Below are 24,763 nucleotides of genomic sequence, written 5' to 3' on the forward strand. Positions count from 1 at the left end.
ATTGTATATCGTACGTAACAAATTATGCGAAACCTTCTCAATTTTTTACCACAGCCTCCGTGTATGATATCATCACATGACAAATCTCATAATTTACAAACTTCATTTGTTTTTTTTAGAATTTAAAAAACAATTAGCCACATGTTTGTGGTCTTGTTTTCCGAACAAGATGTTCGAAATTTCTTTTCATTTCACAAGTGAAGCCTAGCACTGGACTCAATAACATGAATATCATTTTTCTACTCATTTTATTCTATTATTGGAAACACTTAAAATTCAAATTTGACTTATACTAAAAAATTCTAGAAATGCAATAAATTAATTAAATATAGCAAACAGATCTAGAAATATACCAAATTTTAACATAAAATACCACATGTTGTATGTTGAGAGTAGAAAAAGTTTCAAGATTAGAAGAGAAAAAAATGAAATTATTTGCCGAGTGCCACAGATTTACACTCGGCAAACATAATAATGGATGGACACGTGGCACGTTCTTTGCCGAGTGTTTTTTCTTTTTACTTTTGCCGAGTACCTTCCTTTGCCGAGTGTTTTGTCCCTCTTTTGCTGAGTGTTTTTGTGTCAGCACTTGGCAAATTGATTCTTTGCCGAGTGCCCGATACAATGCTCTCAGCAAACATTTTAGCACTCGTCAAACACCCAGTTTCCGGTAGTGACTTTAATTTTAGTAATTATATTTATGGTTAAAATATTCACATCGACAGAACAAAAACAAGCAAAGTTAGTTGATACCCTCAAAAGTACAAGGCTGAACAGATGGGTCCAAAGAACCTGACTCTTAAATGGCAAATTCATTGCGGTTCATTTCAGAAAACAGTAATCAAAAGAAAATGAACCAAGTCACAACAGCAGTAATAAAATGTTGGACACTACAGAGAAAACACAGTATACTTCAAAAACTTAGCAATTAGCACACAGGGTCTTTAAGCCAAAAGGCTGGATAACAACTGTTCAAGCAGCTTACATATGTAGGTTAACTGTACATCAATGATCTAACACATGTATGGCACAACACAAAGCTTAATTCATCCTCAAGTAGGGATATCTAACTCACAAGATGCGACATCTTCAATCTTCACAAATGTAAGCAAATTTACAGTGAGGTTCTACTGAGGTATATGTAAATCCAACCCCAAAAGCTATAGGCAAAGCTACCGGCTAAAACTATGGCACACTGAAATCTGGATATAAGTCAACCTCAAGCAAATACTAATCCGTAGGTCAAGGCACCATTTGCATGGTACAAAAACGGGTATACAGCTGTTGTTGCCAAAAACTAGACTTGCAGCACTCACCTGACAGGAAAATAAACCAAAAAATCTGTGTAGGTTGTGGAAGCTAGCGGTCACTCTTGCCTTTTGAGAATAACCGACTGAATACTCGACCATGTTTCTCTGGTAACTGGTTAGAAAATGAGGAAGATGACGATCTAGATCTGTGCTTGGGACGCTTAGAACTGCCTGGCGAGGTAAGATAAGGGCTGCCAGCAGCATTAGAGGGGCTTTTGTGTCGATTATATCCACTCAGGGGGGACACGTTTCCTGTTCCTGGAGCACTTGAGAATGTATAATCTGCATCAAATTGACCTGAAGGCTTCTTAGAATGTACACTTCGAGCTGGTCCTGCATCTTCTGGAAATTGCCCCACCGGTTGTGTGTTCAGTGCAGAACTCAATGATTCCAATGGAGGAGGGCGCAGAGTTTGCAGCTGCCGACCAAGGAGCAATATTGTCTCCTGGCACTCTGCAAGTTTCTCTGCTGCAGCAGCTATTTCTTTCTCCTGTTATCAATTAAAATAGAGTTATTCAACATCTAGCATTTGAAGAAAAACATGCAGCAATTTTATATTCACAAACACCAACTCAGACAAATAAAGATTACAGGGGTGCAGTATTTGTACACCATGTCTTTGGCCTTTGGTCTAACAAAATATAGGGAATGGATCAATCAGAGCTGGGCCATAGATAATACCACCTTGGAAGCATATGCAATCATTACATGAACAGGAAAATGGAAGTTCAAGATCTGGGACTTATCAGTGTACCTTCTTCAGTTCAATATCTGAATTCTCTGCTACAAATAAGGAACTCTTCTCATACCTTGATAGCATAAAAGGAAAAATATCAGTGGAGAAACTAACTTGTATAATAAATGATAAATAGATTTCAGAAACCAAGACTGCTATGACTTGAAAGAAAGTCTAGAGCACAGAAATTTGACCTTTCCATCTTCTCCTTGAGGTCTCTATACTTGGCTATGTCCTCCTGATGGCTTCGTCTTTCTTCAGCAAGGTCAGCTGATAAAGTATCTATCTTTGTCTGTAAAACTCTTATTTCTTCTTCTAGTTTCACCTTCTGGGTTTCGAGTGTTTTGTATGATTCAGCCATACACTTTAACTGTGTTTCAGCCAAGCTATTTGAATTCTCACACGCTGCCAACTTCAATGTAAGGTCTTCAAGGTTTTTCTCCATCACACTAAACTTGAGATTTGTAGTTTCGATCATTTCATTGCACTTCATTAATTCAATATCTAAATTTCTCTTTTGCAATTTCAGTTTTTCACATTCCTCTGGTGTGCATATCCGCACTGTAGTTTTAACATCAAATGCACCCCCAGAGCTGGGACCCCCAAAATCAGGGTCAGAAGATGAATGTGGGATAAGGGAAGAAGCACCAGACATGCTATCTTGCGATGGTTCATGATGAGCTTTGTTTTCCAATAGTGTCGATTTATCAACACAATCTAGATTATTAGTTTCTGCCTCATTAGCACTCTCCCTCAACAATGTGAGTTTAAACTCCCCACTTTCTAGCAATATTTCAGATAATGCAATCACAATCTCATTTAAGCCATTGCCATCAGACAGAACTTCATCAACTAATCTGGAGAACTGTTCTATTTTCTGAGATACAACATTATAGTAAGAACTTCCTTGTAACTCAGATGTTTGTCTTATGAATAACTTGACAAACTCATGAATATTCAAAATGGCATTTGTCAGCCTATGATCCATAAGGCCCAAGGGTTTGGCTTCCTTTGTTGAAGATCCATTACCAGTAACTTCAAACGTGTCTTCCTGCTGAAGTTTGGTTACGTTCACAGATTCTACCTCGTGTTCAATATCACGTAGGATGTTCCTGATACCATCCAGCACCTTCACAACATTATTCTGTGGTGATTGAGAGCTCAACAAAGCGGAAATTCTCAATTGCAGTTTGGAAAGTGAAGGGCTGGCGATCAGATGATCACTACTAAACGGAGAACCTGGTAACTGCAAAGCTGGCGATGAATTTTTTTCACTCTCTTTTTCAGTGACAGGGGAGAGAGTCGCCCCAATTTTACCAACCTTTTCTTTGACAATGCCCTCACATTCCTGAGCTTCAGAAGACAGACATGCCAATCTCTCCATCTCCAGGAAGTCATCCATGAGGCCCATCTGATTGGAGTTTTCAGTCAAATTGTGCTTGTTTCCTTTATCTTTCTTGATGTGTAAGAGCTCAGACACCAAAGTATTGGCCCAAGATTCCTCACAACTTCTTGTATCATCAACACCATCTTCAGACATGGAAGTCAAGCTCGGTGGGTTGCTTCCTTTCTGACTTGATGCAGAGGTATCAATGTATGAATTTGTTGGGCTCTTATATAGGTTAGCACTAGACATGTGCAGTTCCAAGCTACGGAGCTTACCTGAAGTCTTAGCACATATGTTTTTTGATGCCTGTAGCTCGTGGTTGCATTTTGACAATGCCTCTTTTAACATCTTGGTTTCTTCATCCATTGACAACAAACGTGCCATCAAAAGTTCATTCTCTTTCTGCATGTTTTCCAAGTTTTCACGAGCATAATCAGGAGATGGAGACATAGGATACTGGAGTGTAGAACTCCTTGAAGGCGAACGCCGCAATCTGTTGTCTCCTGTATCTCTACCCCAGCTATCAACTTCCATCTTCATTTGAGCTAATGCAGCAGGCCCAGGCAACTTTTTGCGGACAAGGCCACGTAATCTTTGGCATTCTGCTTCTAGTTTTGATATTTTCTTGACGTCCTCCATATGTTGTTTAGTTGCAACATCAGCTGAACGCACACTCATGTTCTTCTCTTCATTGCGAATGTCAAGCTCTTTAGAGACAACATGTAGTTCATACTTTAATGAATTTATCTCCTTTTCACCTGACTGGATAGTGCTCTTCAATACTTCGATCTGGGCTTCTGCTTGAGCCTTCTCCTCGTTAACTTTCAAAAGCAAGTTTGCCCGTTCTTCAAGAGATCTTGATAGTGCATCATTCTCAGCACCTGCTCTAATCAGATCCTGTTCATAATCGACTAACTTTGCTTCTAGTTCGGCAATTATGTTCTCCCAGTGTTTGGTCTTTGCAAACACTACATCATGCAGCTTCTGCTGACCTTCTTCCTTCACAGTCCGCACTTGCTTCATGCATTCTTTTAGAGCACCATCCAGATGGGCAGCTCGTTCCTCAGCTGCTAGCTTGGATAGAGTTACAGTTTCCAATTGAAGTTTCAGTGCCGAGGCCTCTGCTTCAGCTTGCTCCCAACCTGACATTAAATAAACGTATTAGTACAATGGATTATGGGATAACTAACTTAACTCCAAAATAACAATTGCAAGGTGATGTAGGATTACTATAGCATATGTTCCATCCATACAGAATGCTACCATGTGCACTCCCATCAATTTGAGTTCAATGGAAATTGCAAACTCATCAACATTTCATCATTGATTATAATTTCCTTTCATCAAAACAACGAAAGTAAAGAATGATTGCAGTCAGGTTCACCTGATACAGCTTCTTCAGCCACTTTAGCATGCTGCTTTACCAGGGCATCTTTGGTGTTCATCTCACTTTGTGCAGCAGATACTTTTTCATTCAGGACCTTTATCTTCGCATTCAGTATTTCGATTTGTTGTATTGATTCAAGAAGATGTGAATATCTTTCTGGTGAGATCTGCACATATTTTGGAACTTTCTCATCCTGCAAAAAGAAAGAAAGTAGTTCAAGCAGGGAACCCTCAATAAAGAAAGGTACATCATGCTGGTTTGACGAGACATAACTGATAATCATGAACAGTCGATGAACAAATCAGTAATCTGCCTTAGCATTACTGACTAAATGTAATAGTTCTACCAAGACCAACAACAGTCTTGATAAAAAAAGGATCTATTATCGACATCCAACAAAATAACATGCTATCTGCTGCACAACATGAGTTAAGGACCTTAAGATCCATTGGCTTAAACTTTATTTCAAAAGTTGGTCCAAGAAAATTTATAGGCGCATTGAAGGCTATAGTGGCTGGTGAGCATCTCATGGTCAAAATTACTACATGCTCACAGTGATGCTTTGGTACTATATCAAAGACGTAAATATTGTTCTAGAAATAGCCTGCAAATACACACAAAGGCGACCGTGTTGTAAACAAACCAAAGGTACAATTCTTTTGAGTTCATTACTAGGAGGTTTTAATGTACAATGTCTCAGTACTTCTGCTAATAAAGTTGGAGAACTGAAAGCATTAAGTAGGCATGTATGTAGACCACATATGATTGAGTCTTCTGCCATGAGAGATTCATACCATGTTAAGGTACTAAAAACGAAGAACAGAATATAAGAGTACAGGTTTCATCCTTCACAACTACTACACGACCAGAGTTATCTAGCCACATCTTCCAGTACAGCTACCATGTTACTGGCTAAAATGACGAGGGCAGGTGGGCGAAGGGGGAAAAAAGGAAAAATGAATGGCTAATAGTTAAGGCCTTTCTATAGCCATCAGATGTCCAGATTGCAAGAGATGAAGTAAAGTGATGACGCTTCTCAATCATTTTTCAGATCTAGAAAATACTTCAAACAAATAAACCAAATAAAGAACATAGTACAAATGGGGCATAAAATTAATACATGGGCAAATTGCATGCTGACAATATTGGCTCACCAAAATTATAACTAAGCAAAGAGTGACAGAAACCTGTTCTGCTTGATTGGAACTCTGTAATGCATCGGTGTTCGATGATTTTTCAGAAGATTTCTTCTTCCAAGGCCAGCTCCGTCGATCCATACTGATTGTTTATCTAATCAAAAGAAAGAAAATCCAAATTTATCATGTATTCTAGGAATGCCATTGTGAATGTCTGAAAAACCAAAAGTAAATAAAATTAAGCTATCTAGCAATCAAGTCTGAAGAAAACAGATCTTAAATGAAAATCCAAAACATCAGCAAATGAACCTGTACAAGCAAACACAATTTCAGGCAATAAGCCTCTACAGCAGGCACTGCTGGCAGGAAGCTAGTTCTTATATACAAGTTGGGGTGTTTGTTGGATAAGTATTGCACACACTTCAGTAATGCTCATCCAAGGACAGAGAATAATCTACTCAACAACTTCTGCCTCGTTTACAGGAGTGAACCTCAAGCCACAGCAGAGAGGAACTCTGAACTTGTGCAGGAAGCAGTGCACACATCAAAGAACTTTCATTTTAGATAGTAGGACAACAATCCCAACATTCAAGAACAAGCAACACAGAAAAAGGTAATAGTTTTGACGCATTATACATACAAGCCTGCAACATCAGTAGCACATAACAACAATTAGGTGTCCTGGTAGCACAGTACTCCACAAAACACATACTTAAATAAAGCAAGAAATAATGTAGTTGAATTACAAGTACACCCAATTGCCGTAGTTAACACCTTTTTCGGACTAAAAGGGTTGTGTCATGTGTGTGTGTGGATATTTTGATGTGAGTAGTCCAACCATCATATGAAATTTGCGTGCTAAGTTTGGGAATCCTTTCATGATTAAAGATTAGCAAATTTTCCTTCCAACAGGAGAACTAAATAAAACAGGTTGTTACTCAACAGGGGCTCCTTAATAAATTCTTAATAGAACATCAAGTGCATCATGCGTTGACCAGATGACAACCATAGAAGATGACACGGAAACGTGTTTATCAATTCACCCAACGAGACGTACCTTGTTCTGAACATATTGTGATTGTGCCACGACAAGAACAGGCTGTAGACCGCAAGGAACTAAACACCCTAATCCTACCACACTGCCGGACTCGCCGCACAACAAAGACCGTAGAAAGTGAACATGTGGAATGTGACTGCCTCACGTTCTATTCCGTTCAATCTTTGACCTTCATGTTCCCGCATTAACAACTGTACTAGCACCTACCAGTTGGTGATTGCTCTGGAGGGCAGGTGCAGGAGCAATGCGTAAAATTGGAGCAAAACCCCGCGACCTACCCGGATAACCCCGCGCTTACGGCCATCAGCAAGATTAACGGCGTGATGGATCTGTGCATTCAATCCGTGTCACCAGAAAAGCTCAAGAAACGAAGAGAAAGTAAAATTCTCACGGCAACACAGAACCACCAAATCCACAATCATGGAGCTAACAGAGCACCCAAAATCCGCGCAATGTGCAGTTAGAATTCCCTTCCCAAGAACACGAACACGCAACGCGGCGGACGCAGCGCAAGAAACCATTCAATCCATCACCAAGGAACCACAGCAACAACTGAGAAGAGCGGAGAAAGCAGCGTAGACGGCTCACCTAGCGCGGCCGGCAAGGGGAAAGTCTCCGGCGGGTAGGCGGGCGGCGCCTCCGACCGGTGCCGATCCGATCGGCGGGGAGGCCCTCCGCTCTGCTCTGCTGTGGTGGCCTCGCCTCCGGCTTTGCGTCGCGCGCACTCTTCCTCGGCTGCTCCCAATCTGGCACGGAATGGACTGGACTGGATTGGATTCCCCCCTCACTCCCCCATCACTGCCTTTACTCCTCCGGCCCCCGCCTTGCCCTTTTTGTCTGCCCGGTGACTGCCCAGCTGTCCTCCGCAACCTTTTTTTCTCTCCTCCACCCCCCTGCAATGCTACCAGTCTGCCCGCTAATCAGCCATCAGCACCGCAATTGGCAACGCACACCTTGACCCTCTCGTCCCTGTGCCTCGGGGTCGAGCCAGGGAGGGAGCCGTGTAGGTGTCGGTCGGTCAAGGGAAAGGGGCTGGGAGTTTGAGCCTTGAGGTGGATGGCAGACGGTTGAGAGAGGAGAGAGAGTGGAAAAGGATTAGACTGCACTCTGCTCTGCTGGAAGAGAGTGTGGTGAATTGGTGATGACTGATGACGATGGGTGGAACAGCTGGGTGCCTGCCTGCCTGGGTCAATGAGTTCTGCCACTTTGTTAACTGACTATGCTGTCATGCTGATTAATAATTGACTTATGAACTAATAACTCGTATATGGTCTTTTCCGCAAAACTGGTAAGGAGGATATGCTTCTCTCTCTATGTTTTTTTTACTTCAACTCATAAAAAATTGCAAATCATTTTTTACTTGACATGATCCACAATGTAACAAATTAAAAAGAACGGCGCGCTCCGCCGCGCCCGTATAAGCAGCACCCGGTGGCGGAGAAGGCAGGCGCGGCGCGGCCACCTCGGCCTCGGCCCTGACGTCGGAGGAGGTAGGCACGGCGCGGCCAGGTCGGCCCCGACCCTGGCCCCGGCGGCGGAGGCGGCCGGCGTGGCTCCCTTGACCGGCGCGACCTCGACGGAGCAAGACGGTGGCACCAAGCGGCGCGGGTGGCCGGCTGGCTCCACCACGGCGGCAAGGCCGACCGGCCCCGACCCCAGCGGCGTGGGTGGGCCCGACCCCGGCGGAGGCCTACCGGCGCGGTACCGGCGGCGCGGGCCGCCACGGCTCCCTTGACCGGCACGACCCTGGTGGAGCAAGCCGGCGGTCCCAGCGGCGCGGGTGGCCGGCCGGCTCCACCCCGACGGCCAGGCCGACCGGCCCTAACCCCGGCGGCGGATCCGGTGGCGCGGCGGCCCCAACCCCGGCGGCGGCCTAGGGACGCGGTCCCAGTCGGCGGAGGGAGGGAGGCAGGGAGGAGAACCCGGCGTGGTCCGCCAACAGAAGGAGGTGGAGGGCGGCGCGTCCCGTAGGAGGAGGGAGCAGGGGCGGGCCCAGGATTTGGAGCATTGGTATTCAAAATGATAAAGGGGTAAAAAGAATTTGAACAGTCCTAATCCTAGTTTATGGCATACCTCGGTCCAATAAAGAACTAAAATCAGTTGTGAATCTTTCTTCCTTCCTGTTCATGTATTATATTAAAATAAAATTACTTAAGTTTCAGAATACTATTTCATGTAATGATCACCGCATCACAGTCACTGCCAGACACAAATTCATAGACATTTCTAAATGAGTAAATTGCATCCACGGGACAACAACTTGTCAGGTGGGTGCAAATTGGTCCAACAACTTATAGAATGCTCAATCTAATACAATAGCTTGACAGGTGAGTATAGATTGGTCCAACAACTTGTAAAATGCTCTATCTAATACAATATCTTGATAGATGGGTGCAAATTGGCCCAACAACTTGTAAAAATGTTCAATTTAGTGCAATAACTTGATAAATTGGTGCATCCGCAGTCCAAATGTTATAATAAGCAACATATTTTATAATGCTAAGTCAGGTATATAGTCGCATCGGAATTGAGCACTATTTGAACATGGATACTAACGTCGCAATGGCAATGTATTTGGCTAAAATTAAAACTTTCAGTGTTCAGGAAATTAATGCTATATCTTTGTGTTAATTATTTTTATACAATGCTATAATTTTAATTAGGAATATTTAATTCCATATTCAATAGTTATAAGTTCACCTCATTTTTTAAATATTTGACTATATGCATGGTTCAACTACATAAAAACTAATATATTAATACATACTAACAATACTGTTTCGGAGTTTGGTATAGATATTTTTAAAGCTGCATGTAGTTGTTTAGAAAGGGAAAATGAGCTAAAAGAACAGAGATGAACATGCTTGTTATGCAAACATTGAATACATGAACAGAATCGCAGAAAAAAACATAAGGTCACAGGATTCCTATTTTAGACTTTAGTAATACCAATGGCGTAATTCTAAAATATTATTCAATTCTAAGTCATGAAAAAAAATAAGTTATCTACATAGTCGAAAAAAAGTCACGCTAACAACTTTTATTGGCAAAAGTTAAGAATGATTGACTGGAAGAACATTCACATATCAAGTTATAAGGTTAGGATTGTAAATGCACTAATCTGCGAAGTTTTTGCCCTAAATTAAATATTTTATAAGTTGTTGGACCAACATGTACCTACCTATCAAGTTATTCTACCAAATTGAACATTTTACAAGTTGTTAGACCGATCTGCACCCACCTGATCAGTTGTTGTATGGTGGGTGCAATTTACTCTTTCTAAATTGCAGCCACTACCATGTTGAAATAAGATGTCAATTTAGCAAAATTAACTTACAAATTCACAACTCAGTTAATGGGAGTCCTACAAAATGACCGGCTTGCTGCTGCCATGCTGGAGGATGAGAGAATGGGATAAGGAGTTGCTTGATGCCGTGCTGAGTTGCCTCGATGCGGGTCGCTTGCCGGCCTGCCGCGCACTGCCTTAGCGGCCGGTGCCCCCACGCCCGGCGCCCTCAGCCCTTCGCAGCTCCGGCGCTCCGCCATGGTGCTCGTCACCTCCAGCCGCTGGCCTACTCAATCTGCCCTCCGCAGCACCGCTTGATCCTGCTACCGCCAGCCGTCTAGGTGTAGGGTTCACCAGTTCGGGATTTGGGGAGTAGGACTGTCGGGGACGAACAACCGAATGACAGGGAGTCGGGACTCAGAAGGATTGGAGGATGCCGCGACTCGACGAATGGGGGAGGTGCTGAGCGAGGCCTCTGAGCTAAATTTGGGCCACGATTGGGCCTTTAGGAGGGACTGGAAGTGGGCTAGGAAGCTCCATGAGATCTAATATGTATTTTTAGAATTTTATATATACATGTTATACATTATATATACAAATGTTTGTACAAAAATAATGACAACTGAATACCCTTGAATACATGTAGGCCCACCCCTGGGAGGGAGGGGAGGCTCACCGGCTAAGGAAGAGAGTTGAAGTGTCCCCACATAAGTAGAGACTAAATGTGATACAAACATCAGTCCTAGGAGGCTGATAACAAAAATACTCGACAAGTCTAACCCCATCCACGGAGGGGGATACAATCAAGAATATGCACAGGATATATCAATGACAAGGCTAAGGTTTATTTGCAATAAAGCTAGATTTTCAATACATGCAAGGGTTCCTTCCCAAAAGAGTTTTCGCAAAAGCATTTCTTTAGTAACCGAATCATTAAGTGGGGTTTATCCTACACAAAGGACCCAAGTTTTAATGCTACCGGACTCCCCGTCCGCAATAGCTCATGGCACAACTGCCGTACACTTCCAAACTTCAACACACATCATGAAAATCATCCATCTCCCAAACACTAGTCATGTAACCATGCCGTAACATGTCCAATGCAATGGACACGGCTACCCGGATAGATTTTAATTCTGCAGAGGTTGCACACTTTACCCACAAGTAGGGTACCAAAGCACGATCACCTTAGTGTTGGTGCAGATCCTATCAAAGCCATTACCCACCTTAGCTAAGACAGACTAGCCAACACGGGAGCAATCAAGGAGTTAATGACCTACCAACGAGGTCTTAACCGGACTTAAGTCACAAAGATCTTACCCCTCCTCCATGGTCTCTTGTTGCTCACCAGCTCTTCTGATGACTAATAGACTAACTAGTGGGATTTATGCTAAGTCGTTGCCGCATACAACGGTTGAGTGGTTGCACGATAAATTGGGTTAGGTAAGGTAACACATCAACTCGGTCCTTAATTATGACAGGATGGATATCTCCCAACCTTGCTCAACCACAAAGGTACGAGCCAACTTATTGGTATTTCACACAAGAAACACCCATCCATCTCATCTAATCATTTATTTCCTTTATTTCCCAAAAACCCATTTCTCTCATTTAAAAACACTCACACCTTTATCCTTTGATAAAACACATTTAATCATAATTGAATTTTAGTAACAAGGTCCTAAGCATTCTAACGGTAATTATCATCCAAATAGATCAAATCATATTTAGAGATAATTATGGGACATCAAGGAATAATCATAACAATCAAGAGGTGGCTATCCAACCGTGTTTCAGCAGTAAAACCATATGCAATTTTTGGTGAAATAGGCCAATAGGTTGTAGTTGAAAAATTAGGATAAATATGCATCAAAGGGTGGGATTGGACTTGCCGTCCTCAAAACCTTCCGCAAGTTCCTGCTCGCGGTACGGGTCTTCGGGCTCTAGCTCATGGTACTGGGCTTCAAGATCCTCTTTGGGCTCTTCTGCAATCACTGCACAATCTACGGCACACACAAGTAAGCGCATAATAAGTAAAAGAAAATAAAGTTTTACCCGTCGAGCTGGAAGGGAGGGAGTGAACTAAAAATATGAAATGAGGAGTATTTTCTGGGATTTTGTAGATGACTCGACGGAAATATATTTAAGAATGATTTGGTAGAATTTGGGGTTCATTGGAGGAAATTTGGCGCATAAAATGATGTGGCAAAGGTGTTCTCGGGGCTAAAATAGAGGATCAGGGGCTTATTTGTAAGGAGGCAGGGACTTGTTGGTAATTATTTTTGGAGGTGGAAGGGTTTCTCAAGAAAATGGCAAGGAGAGAGATGGGAGGGTCAAGATGTGAAAAAGAATAAACAGAGGGGCAAAAATGCAAAACCACCCTTTCTTCTTCCGTGAGACATAAACATCACGGGAAGAAATAGAAGGAGGTGGCCGGTTGGGGAGAGGTGGCATCAGGGCATGGCGACGGCCAGGAAGAGGGTGAAAATGGAGAGGGGCTGAGGTGGTTCCATTCCTCTCCTTACCTTGGGCTGAGGTAGTTTGTGGAGGCGGCTCCACGGTGGCGGGCGGGAGATGGCAGGAGCGGCATTGGAAGCACGGGAGCGAGGGAGAGTTGGCCGGGAATCTCGGTGGTGGAGTGAAGAGCGGATTGGAGGCCCTTTTATAGGCTGGAGGCGAGAGGGAGGGGGCTGGCAACGGGCGGCGCACAGGAACAGGCGGGCGGCCTGGATGCTCGGGCACATGAGGCTCACAGGATGGTGGCGTGGTGAGGTGGAGCTCTGCGTGCACGGTGTGGTGGGGCCAGGCTCGCGCGGCGAGGCGAACAGGGACGCAGTGGCATGCCCGAGCGGTGGTGCGCGTGGATGGCATGGCCGAGGCCAGGCGCGGCAAGCGCGGTGAGCGGCAGCTGCGCGGGGTGGCCGGAGCGCAGTGTCGCGCTGGAGGCAGCGGCGGGGCATGGGCGTAGCATTGGAGGCAACGGCGGGCGGCAACGCGGCGCGCGCTGGAAGGAGCGGCGGGTAGTGTCGCGGCGCTGGTGGGCCAGGGGGTGCGGGCCAGGCGGCGTTGGGGAAAGCACGCGGGGCTGGGCAGCGTTGGGGCGCGTTCTGGCGCGGGGAGTACGTGGCCATGGGCGTGCGTGGTGGCGTGGTGGGAGCGCGCAGGGCCAGAAGGGGGCCGGGGCACTGGGGCGCAGCGGGAGCAGCGCATGGCGCCGGCGCAGGAGCAAGGCCGGCGCGTGCGTGTGCGTGGGCAGGGGAGGTGAGTGCTGGTAGGCTAGTGGGGCCAAGAGGCAGGCGCAGAAAGCTAGGCGCCAAGCACTAGGAAATGGATGTTGCGCTTGGCTAGGAAAAAGAAGGAAGAATGGAAGAAAAAGAAAGAGAAGAAAAAGAGAGAAAAAGAGGAAGGAAAAGAGAAGAAAAACAGAGAGACGGCGACGACTGCGGGAACAATCATGAGCATGCATGGCGGTCTTCTGTCTGGCACGCGGCGTGACTCACGGAGAGGAAAAGGAAAAAGGAACGGACGGTGGTCAACTTCAGTGCTGGGATGGCGAATTCGCCAGGCAGGGAAATTTTTGAGAGCTCAAACGGTGAAAGATTTTGAAAACAAATTTTAGCGAGTGTTTTTGATTTGTTAATTTTATAGGCATTACAAACCTACCCCACTTAAATTGAATCTCGTCCTCGAGATTTGGCTGAATCCTAAAAAGGTGGGGAAACTCTTTCTTCAACGCATCTTCGCATTCCCAAGTAGCTTCTCTTTCACCATGCCTACTCCATTGAACTCTGCAGATCCGAACTACTGAATTCCTTGTCCTCTTGGAGACAGTATCTAGGATTTTGATAGGCACCTATTGATACTGAAGATCCTTCTGCAAATCTATTGTTTCCACTGGTACTTGCTCTTCAGGAACTCTCAAGCATTTCCCTAGCTGTGAGACATGAAACACTGGGTGTATATTTGACATTTATTTAGGCAACTGAATACGGTATGCCACATCTCCAACTTTCTTTACCACCTGGTACGGTCCAATATACCGAGGGGCTAATTTTCCTTGAACTTGAAACCTTTAAGTCCCTCGAATCGGTGAGACCTTGAGGTAGACAAAATCTCCATAATTGAAACTCAACTCTCGTCTCCTCTTGTCTGAGTAGCTTTTCTATCTGGACTGTGCTGCCTTCAACTTCTCTCTGATTTCGACCACTCGTTCCTCTGCTTCTCATATAAAGGTAGGTCTATCTAAAGTGCGTTCTCCCACTTCTGACCACATCAAAGGGATTTTGCACTTTCTTCTGTAGAGAGCCTCAAATGGTGACATGCCTAAACTAGCCTAATAACTATTGTTGTATGAGAACTCTGCATACGGTAAACTCTGTTCTTTATCCTTGCCATAGGTAAGGACACAGGCTCTCAACATATCCTCCATAATTTGATTTACTCTCTCCGTTTGGCCATCGGTCTATGGGTGATAAGCTAAACTAAAACCCAACTTGGTGCCCATGGCTTTATGTAGACTTCTTCAGAATCTAGAGGTAAATTGGGTTCCTCTATCTGAAATAATTCTGCTAGGCACACCATGCAGCTTTACTATGTTGTCCACATAGAGCCGAGCCAGTCTTTCTCCACCATAAGTGGTCCGTATAGGTAAGTAGTGAGCAACCTTGGTGAGTTGGTCCACTATTATCAATATGGAGTCATTTTCTTTCTGAGTCTTGGGTAAACCAACCACAAAATCCATACCAATCTCATCCCATTTCCAAACTTGGATGGGTAGTGATTGTAATAAACCCACTGGCTTCTGATGCTCGGCTTTGACTCTTTGGCAAGTATCACAATAGGAGACGAATTGGGCAATGTCCGCCTTTATCCCATTCCACCAGTACTTCTGCTTTAAATCCATATACATTTTGGTGGCTCCTGGGTGGATGGAGTATGCCGAGTTATGGGCTTCATCCATAATGATCTGCCAAAAATCCCCTTCCTTGGGTACGCAAATTCTATTTTTATACCACAAGGTTCCTTTGTCATCCACTCTGAAATCCGGGACCTTATTCTCTCTAGTTTGCTTGCGGATTTTCATTAAATCATGATCTGAATCCTGGGTTTCTTTGATTTTATCCTCCAAAGTGGGCTGAACACTTAGTTTGTGGCTCGTATTTTGGGGAACAATGTGCACATTTAACCGTGTCATTTCTTCTTGCAGATGGGTAACCTTGGGTCTGAGCTGCCCATAAGATTTTCTGTTTAAGACATCAACTACTACATTAGCTTTGCCAAGGTGGTAATGGATTTCCAAATTATAATCCTTAACCAATTCTAACCATCTTCACTACCTCAAGTTCAAATCTGGTTGGGTGAAGATATACTTCAAATTCTTGTGGTCAGTGTAGATCTCACACTTATTCCCAATCAGATAATGCCTCCAAATCCTGAGGGCATGCACTACGGTTGCAAACTCCAAATCATGGGTTGGGTAATTCTGCTCATGAGACTTGAGCTGGTGGGAAGCATATGCCACTACTTTTCCATCCTGCATAAGGACACATCCTAATCCTTGTCGAGATGCATCACAATAAATGAAGAAGTCCCGCTGCATATCCGGCAGGGTTAACACTGGGGCGGTTCTCAATCTTTTCTTCAGTTCTTGGAAACTTCTCTCACATGACTCTATCTAGGTGAATTTCTTATCCTTCCTGAGTAGTTACGTCATGAGCCGGGCTATCTTGGAAAATTCTTCAATAAATCTCCGATAATACCTAGCCAAACCAAGAAATCTTCTGATTTTACTAACATTGGTTGGCTGCTACCAATTGGAAATGGCCTCAACTTTCTCGGGGTCAACCACTACTTCCGCGGTCAAAATATGGCCAAGGAATGCCACTTTCTCAAGCCAAAATTCACATTTGCTGAATTTAGCATAGAGTCTGTATGCTCTCAATTTTTCTAGCACCACGCGTAGATGCTACTCATGCTCTTGGACACTTTTGGAGTAAATAAGTATGTCATCGATAAAGACTACAACAAACTTATCCAACTCATCCATAAACACCATGTTCATGAGATTCATGTGTTGGAGGTATGCCCTAGAGGCAATCATAGAAATGATGATATTCCATTTGTATCCATGATTTATATTGTGTTCCTTGAATATCCATTAAAGGCTACTTGAATTGATTTGCAATTATGTGAATTGTGTGTCAAACTCTTTACTTGTATGGTTATTCTAAAGTTGTCCCTAGTCGGAGTTCATGTGAGGACACACATGAATATTAGACTAGCACATGTATTAGTTGATGACTATGTTTCACAAGTCATGGACATGGAGATGTTGAACTAATAATGTCGGCACATGTGGAGACATGTGCTAGGACTGACCCAACACGAGAAGTAGTTCTCTCTTTAAACAACATATACGCTTTGTCCTTAGACCTGAGATTGTCGCATGTATTCAAGATGTGGATCGAATTACTTAGGGGCTATCAAACGCTACGCCGTAACAGGGTAGTTATAAAGGTAGCTTTCGGGTTTGTCAAGAAGCATCCTATGAGACATGGTCAATCAAGATGGGATTTGCCCCTCTCTGATTGAGAGTGATATCTCTGGGCCCCTCGAGTAATCGGATCCGAAAATGCATGGCCATGCTACGTACGGTTAAGAGTTAACCTACAAAGGGATTCCGAATCACAGGATCGAGAAAGAGCGGTCGGCTTGAAGCTAGACCAAATATCGTGAGGCAAAGGGAATAGCATGTATATAATGTTGTGATGGTTCATCTGATATGATCTTCGTGTGCATATAGGAGTTGGCACATCTTGCTAGAGGCCGCTACCGACTATTGGGCTGAGTAGGAGTACTCGGGACATGTCTATACGTATCCGAACCCATAGGGTCGCACACTTAAGGGGTTGGAAGCCCAATTTGGATGTGATCCGAGTTGGATTAGGTTTAGAAGTACTAATGGGCCTAGGACCCAAAGGCCCATTAGGAACCTCTATAAATAGAGGGGTGGGGGTTCCCTAGGGTTTACACCTTTTGGCGAAACACATCTGCCGCGCCTCCCACGCCCTCGCCTGTTGCAACTCACGGATCTAGCAGTCCGGCTTGCGACGCTTCCTCCCTACACGTGTGGATACCTTAGAGGTGTTGCGCCTGCAGCACTTGGACGAGCCGCCGCCGAGCCACGACGAACCACAACGAGTCGACGACGTGCCGCGGCACGAGGGAGATCTTGCTGCACGTGGACGAGCTGCTGAGGAGCTGCTGGATGTCGACGTGATCGACTACGTATGACTATGTTGATCGACTTCGCTGCATCGACGCGAATCTACATCTTCCGCACTAGTAGTGCGTCGAGTGGTAATCCCGTGATCCTTATACGGCAGTTTTCCTGGTTTACGCGGTAGAAATTTTTGATTTGCGCTAGTGTAGCCTACCTGGTATCCCAACAGTGGTATCGGAGCCGTAGCTATTTAGTTTTGGATTCGGGATGTGTGCATATGGAGATATGCAAGTTTTCAATTTGATCGATGTCCTTGTTTCGTGTTCTTGCTGCAATGGTAGTGTAACGACATACTCCTACCGGTCGGGTTTCCGCCATCGGAGTTAAGTGATACACGTAATTCCAGTTGCAGTGAGCGAAGATCAATGTGATTGGTCGAATCGAAATCCAGGTTCATACGCCAGGCGCATGAGATGTGCAATAGTAGATGGGATCTACTGCCGAGGTCAGGATTTTGCCGTGTGCGTATGCTTCGGTAAATCAGCCGTAACTTTTCGGTACGATCTCGGATCAGGGCGAATTTTATATGAAAATTGATCTACAGAAAAAGCTACACATGAAATTCAACTGCTTCGGCATTTTCGATGAAATTAGATTTCCCAAATTCGGCTTGGAAGATGGAGTTTCGGGCCTCCGAAGTTTGGAATGTTAGGATGCTTAACTTTGTTTTGCAGGATGTATGTATCTTGTGATCAGTATGGCCCCTTTGTGTATGTGATGCATGTGTGTAACTCATTCGTGACCTGCGTGTTGCGTGTACGGTAACACGGTAGGAGCTAGATGTGTTGCCACTTTAATGTATTTAATGGTCTGCGTACCAATCTGTGATGATCCAAGCAACTATGTAATCTTCATTACTAGCTTTTTACTAGCTATTAGGCGTAATAGCATGTTCTAGTTTTTGGAGGACTCATCACCAGGAGGATGGCGCACATGGAACATGGAGATGGAGATCACCATGGTGAACAGGTTCTATGGAGATGGAGATCACCATAAGAAAACGGGCCATACTGTGTCACAACTGTGTGAATGCTATTCTGTTTATGTTTTACTTTCTGCATGTTGTGATGTTAGAAGTAGAATGATCCCTCATAAAGTTTAAGTTAGTATACCCTCCCAACTAAAACTTGCACCATCCCATGTCTTGTACAATTAGTGGTGGGTCTATGAAATTAGGGTGCCACTAGTTTTCCTTGATTAGACGGGTTTGTGTCGGACACTTACATGCATAAGGGTTGGTTTGCTTAACAAGGTTATCTTAACGGTTAAGGACCTTGGGGCATAAAGGTTGGGCGCCGAGACATGGAGATGTCACCCAACAACAAGAGTCATATGTGATATGATTAGCAAAAGTTGCTTACCGATCTACCTTGTTTGCTAGCGGTGATGCTAAAGCTCACTAGTAGACTTGTTAGTTGTTGATCCTGAATCACTAAGTATCAATAGAGGGATATTGATTTTAGTGGGAGTAGATTCTGTTAAAATAGTTTAATGTGATTTGCTCTATCATGGATACGTTTGTCTTAGTGTATTTTGCATTACTTTTGTTGTAGATTAAATGGCACCTAGCAGCACTACACCGTTTGCTTTGCGTTCGGTCCTTGAGAAGGACAAGTTGAATGGAACAAATTACTCGGATTGTATCCGTAACCTGAGAATTGTTCTTAGGGCTGAGAAAAAGGAAGATGTTCTAGACAACCCACTACCAGAAGAACCTGCTGATGATGCACCTGCTGCTGCTAAGAATGCTTACAAGAAACCATGTGATGCTAACCTCGAAGTAAGCTACCTTATGCTTGCTTGCATGGAACCCGAGCTGCGGATGCAGTTCGAAACAAACCATGAGGCGCACGATATGATCATGGCACTTAGAGACCTGTTCCAAACACAGGCCAGGACTGAAAGGTTCAATGTGTCTAAGGCCTTTGTGGAGAGCAAGCTAGCAGAAGGCGCAGCAGTAGGACCACACGTAATCAAGATGGTTGGTTACACTCAACGGTTGGAGAAGCTGGGCTTCCCACTGGGCCAAGAGTTGGCCACTGATTTCATTCTTTCATCTCTTCCGCCTAGCTATGGGAACTTCATCTCGAACTACCATATGCATGGGACGGAGAAGGGTCTGAATGAGCTGTGTGGCATGCTTAAAACAGCAGAGGCTGACATCAAGAAAAGCGCTAGTAGCAGCCATGTGATGGCTATACAGAACAAGTCTAGTGTGACACCTGATATTTTAGCCATCAAAACCAATTCAGAAGAATTAAAGGCAAATTATGAAGAAAAAAGAGAACAAATTGTCTAAAAGTCAAATTCGAGTCAAATTTGACCAAAATTTGAATTTTGAATTCGTAATTTAGAAAAATTTGGCAAAAATATGGAATGGAAGGATAAAAGTGTTTAGAACTTGGAGATCAAGATTGGAGACGAAATCTGGTCCTAAACATCTCAAGAAAACCAAAGGAAAAATCAAAATAGAAGTGTACTGTTCACCGTCCGAAAATAGGATTTTAGAAAAACAGCACAAGTGTCCATTTTGGAAATTGTTTTCTGCCAAATTTTCCAAATAAGTGGACCAAGGCAACTATACAATATTGAAGTATAGACTTTGGACAAGTATATTCGGGTGTTGTTGATCAGGAACGGTGAAGGGATCAAATTCAAATTTTAGCTCAAAGTCAGCACTTTGCCACGGTAGACTGAATTGCTGAAACTGTCTAAGTCTGAAACAGCAATAAGTAGCTGAGTTTCGAGCCAATTTTAGAAGAATGTAGAGCAAAAGGTATAAGTGTTTATGAGCAAAATGGAATCTTTGAAAGTTGTAGAACACAAATGGGAAGTAGTTGGACTAAGAGGAGTGAGATTGGGCCACTGAAATTAAATTAACAGAAGTGCAAATGACCATGTTGAAGGTCTGACGAACTGAATGAGGTGTCAAAGGGGATTCACTTAATTGAGGGAAAGAATTCGAAAATTTCCAACAATTGGATGTTTATCTCGGGTAGGAGTTTAAATATGAATTAAAGAGCTCAAGTTTATCTCCAACTTTGCTTAAGGGGCTCTTGGACCCTTGGATGCAAAATCGACCGTGGCTGAGCTTTGAACTTCGGGTGTCAGGGAAACAAAGAGGGGGGGGGGGGCGACAGAAGCAGGGCACGACGTGTCGTCGCTGGCATCTTCGGTCATCCGCCAGCACAGCAGCTAGGCCACCTCCGCGCCACACAGGTCTATGGCTAGGCCACGGTGTCGACCATGCGCATGGTGAAACTTCATATATCTACCGCTCCCGCCGTCGTGTTACTGTCTGCCTTTTTACCACCGCCGCCCTCTCTGTCAAGCCACCGCCGCCGACCAAAATTCCACTGCCACAACTCATCTCCCGTCGATTCCTCTCACCCACTCCTCCGCAGATACCTCACCTACAGCCTAGCTAACTTGTTTACCAACCTCTCCGCCGGGGTGCCCGTAACCGTCGTCGTTCTCGTCCGCCACCGCCGCACCTCCCGCTCACGGTGAGCACCTCCTTGCCGTCGTTCTCTTTCCTTGTGGACAGTCGTAGGTGAGTCCTTGGGGTGCTAGAAAGCTGTAGGGGTAGTCGACGAGGTAAGTTGCGCTGTCGTTGTACGTAGTCACGGCCGGCTGTTAGTGCCGCCGCCCGCCGCCGTGGAGAGGATGGCTCCGGCCACCTCCCGGGTAGCTATCACTGCGCACAGGTGCGCTAGGGCATGGGGATGCTTCCCCGGCCTGGCCCCGTCGCCGGTGGGGTGCTGGCCAGCGAACCGCACCGCCCCCTGCCGCGCTCGGATTTTGGCGCGAGAAAGAAGAAGGCCCTGGTGACTGCAGGCCCATGCATCAGAGGAGAAAGGGGAAGAAGGAGGCTAGCCGGGCGAAGGCGTCGGATGGGCCGGAGTCCCGTAGGCCCAGGAGCCGGTGCGAGGTCATCGGGCCATCTTGGAAGGTCGGAGGTCTATAAGGTCCGGCAGGCCGGTAGGCCAGTGAGGCGGGCCGGAAGCTGCGCAAAAGAAAGAAAGGAGGGAGTGGAGTTGCTGGGCCGAATCAGGAAAAGGAAAGAGGAGAGGAGAAGGAAATCGGCCCAGTAGGGCCTGGCCAAGGAGGAATGGCCGGCGGGTAGAGTGAATAGGAGAAGGGGGGTGGGTCCGAGCCCCGGGCCTAGCGTGAGAGAGAGGGGGTAGGAAGGGGGTGCGTGAGAAAAGTAGGCCGGGGTTTTTTTCAGGAAAATTTAGATTTCCTTTTGTAGAATAATAGATTAAATCCGGTTATCACCATTTAAATCACAGAAATTTCTAGGGGTGTCCAAAATTAGTGAAACCAATTTTGTTAGGATTTTTTTATTTTCCTTTATGCATTAAAATTTTTATATCCTAGGAAAAATAATAAAAATTTAGGTATTTATTTAATGTCTTTTCTTTAAGGTATTTGAATAAATACTTAATCTTTATTAAATGCATAAAATATGGAATAACATTTTCATAATCACAAATTACTGTTAACTCATAGGAAATTAGGTTTCAAGACTAGAAAATAATTATAACATTTTCTAAAAATAAAAGAAAGAGCCTTAGGTAAGGTTAGTAAAGGAAATAAAAATGGTGGGTTAATCTTTTTGGGTTTTTGTGTGTTGGCTTGCAACTTTATCATGAAGGAAAGTTGTATAGTCTTGTATTCAAAAAGTTGCATCACTAACTGTTGGAGGTATGCCCTAGAGGCAATCATAGAGATGATGATATTCCATTTGTATCCATGATTTGTATATTGTGTTCATTGAATATCCATTAAAGGCTACTTGAATTGATTTGCAATTATGTGAATTGTATGTGAAACTCTTTACTTGTATGGTTATTCTAAAGTTGTCCCTAGTCGGAGTTCATGTGAGGACACACATGAATATTAGACTAGCACATGTATTAGTTGATGACTATGTTTCACAAGTCATGGACATGGAGATGTTGAACTAATAATGTGGACACATGTGGAGACATGTGTTAGGACTGACCCAACATGAGAAGTAGTTCTCTCTTTAAACAACATATACGCTTTGTCCTTAGACCTGAGATTGTCGCATGTATTCTAGATGTGGATCGACCTACTTAGGGGCTATCAAACGCTACGCCGTAACAGGGTAGTTATAAAGGTAGCTTTCGGGTTTGTCAAGAAGCATCCTATGAGACATGGTCAATCAAGATGGGATTTGCCCCTCTCTGATTGAGAGTGATATCTCTGGGCCCCTCGAGTGATCGGATCCGAAAATGCATGGCCATGCTACGTACGGTTAAGAGTTAACCTATAAAGGGATTCCGAATCACAGGATCGAGAAAGAGCGGTCGGCTTGAAGCTAGACCAAATATCGTGAGGCAAAGGGAATAGCATGTATATTATGTTGTGATGGTTCGTCTGATATGATCTTCGTATGCGTATAGGAGTTGGCACGTCTTGCTAGAGGCCGCTACCGACTATTGGGCCGAGTAGGAGTACTCGGGCCATGTCTATACGTATCCGAACCCATAGGGTCACACACTTAAGGGGCTGGAAGCCCAATTCGGATCTGATCCGAGTTGGATTAGGTTTAGGAGTACTAATGGGCCTCGGATCCAGAGGCCCATCAGGAACCTCTATAAATAGAGGGGTGGGGGCGCCCTAGGGTTTACACCTTTTTGGCGAAACACACCTGCCGCGCCTCCCACGCCCTCGCCTGTTGCAACTCGCGGATCTAGCAATCCGGCTTGCGACGCTTCCTCCCTGCACGTGTGGATACCTTGGAGGTGTTGCGCCTGCAGCACTTGGACGAGCCATCGACGAGCCGCCGACGAGCCACGACGAGCCGACGACGAGCCGCGGCACCGGAGGCGATCTTGCTGCACGTGGACGAGCTGCTGAGGAGCTGCTAGACGTGATCGACTACGTACGACTACGTGATCGTCTTCACTGCACCGACGCATATCTACATCTTCCGCACCAGTAGTGCGTCGAGTGGTAATCCCGTGATTCTTATACGGCAGTTCTTCCTGGTTATACGCGGTAGAAATTTTGATTTGCGCTAGCGTAGCCTACCTCGTATCCCTACACTAACCCTGCATATGCTTTATTTTAGACACCGAAGCACCGGAAGAGGATTTCTCAGAATTTTCATAATGATCTCCGGAGTTCGAAGAGATCATTGAGTTGGTCCCCTGCGAGGCCAATCCTTCAGACAGTGCTAACTTTTTTATTGAACAAGGCAAGCCCCGGTGCATTATACCTATGTATTTTGGAGTCATTATTTCATGTGTCCAATTATCGGTTATTTGCTATATGAATGCACTAAGTCTAGGAGTTGATTGAAACCCATTCTTGTGAATTATCATACCTTGTTTTAAGGACATCTTTGCCACTTGTTCAAACTTTTAGTAAGAAACCCAAGTCTAGAAATGCTTAGTTGCTTAAGTAATTTATTTACCGAACCTTAAGGTGAAATGTTGGGTCATACAGGCTAATTATGGAAAGGTAGCTTGAAAGTTAAGAGGCGGATAGAAGCTAAGGATGTAGTTCTGTCTGCTAGATTAATTTGGTTAAGGCCCGGTCGTTGTCTTGACCTTTGATCAAGTGAATGACACCTGATTACTTACTGGGTATGGGACCAGTAAAGCCCAGTAGGTTAGTAAACCCTCTGATCGGGAATACTTCGTACCCGTGCTTGACGTGCTGGAGATTGGTAGGGGCGTGGCCTGAAACTCACATGGAGATCAGGCCAGACGTGGGGGGGATGTGGGGGTGCGTCCCTGGGTCCGAGTAGTCTTATTCCCAATCCTTGGATTTGCTAATCGAAAGGTCGTTACGTACGACCTGGACAGTCGTGCATAACTGGTAATCAAGGTACTCTCCTGCAGGATGCAATTTGATCCGGATCGCCGCAATTCTCGGTTATGAATGCACTTGATCACTGTCGAGCATCGTAGTATAAATTCATGAATGCAATATCTTTCCACTAATGATTGGTGTATGACTTAATATCTTGATGCTTGTGATATATTTATTTTTGTCATCATTTAGAATGGTTAGGTAATAACTTAATTAGAATAAAAGATAAAGTTAAGGATGCACTTATAGTAAGCTCTTTTGGGCAAAAAGTGTGTCAGCCAGTACACCAAAAAGCTATCATATAGTTCCAGGAAAAACTATTATATTGGTTAG

At 44.5% G+C, this 24,763-nt stretch overlaps 1 protein-coding gene across 1 annotated transcript; it reads right to left on the reverse strand.

Moving 5' to 3' along the window:
* Positions 1–907: 907 nt before the first annotated feature.
* Positions 908–9,107, reverse strand: LOC101778924 (filament-like plant protein 4). Its single transcript, XM_004983274.4, has 6 exons — positions 7,602–9,107; positions 6,008–6,110; positions 4,818–5,013; positions 2,241–4,575; positions 2,065–2,119; positions 908–1,800 (listed from the first exon to the last, which is right to left on the reverse strand). The coding sequence occupies exons 2-6, from the start codon at positions 6,095–6,097 to the stop codon at positions 1,360–1,362; spliced, it is 3,117 nt and encodes a 1,038-aa protein (XP_004983331.1). The 5' UTR covers positions 6,098–6,110; positions 7,602–9,107; the 3' UTR covers positions 908–1,359.
* Positions 9,108–24,763: the final 15,656 nt, after the last annotated feature.

This window comes from Setaria italica, chromosome IX (assembly GCF_000263155.2).
Source record: "Setaria italica strain Yugu1 chromosome IX, Setaria_italica_v2.0, whole genome shotgun sequence".
Taxonomy (NCBI): Eukaryota; Viridiplantae; Streptophyta; class Magnoliopsida; order Poales; family Poaceae; genus Setaria; species Setaria italica.

Coding starts and splice junctions, on each gene's coding strand:
- LOC101778924 (XM_004983274.4), bottom strand. CDS start 6,097: ATGGATCGACGGAGCTGGCCTTGGAAGAAGAAATCTTCTGAAAAATCA. Junction 4,576..4,817: donor GGCTGAAGAAGCTGTATCAG/GTGAACCTGACT, acceptor ATTTAATGTCAG/GTTGGGAGCAAGCTGAAGCA. Junction 1,801..2,064: donor CAGATATTGAACTGAAGAAG/GTACACTGATAA, acceptor AATTGATAACAG/GAGAAAGAAATAGCTGCTGC.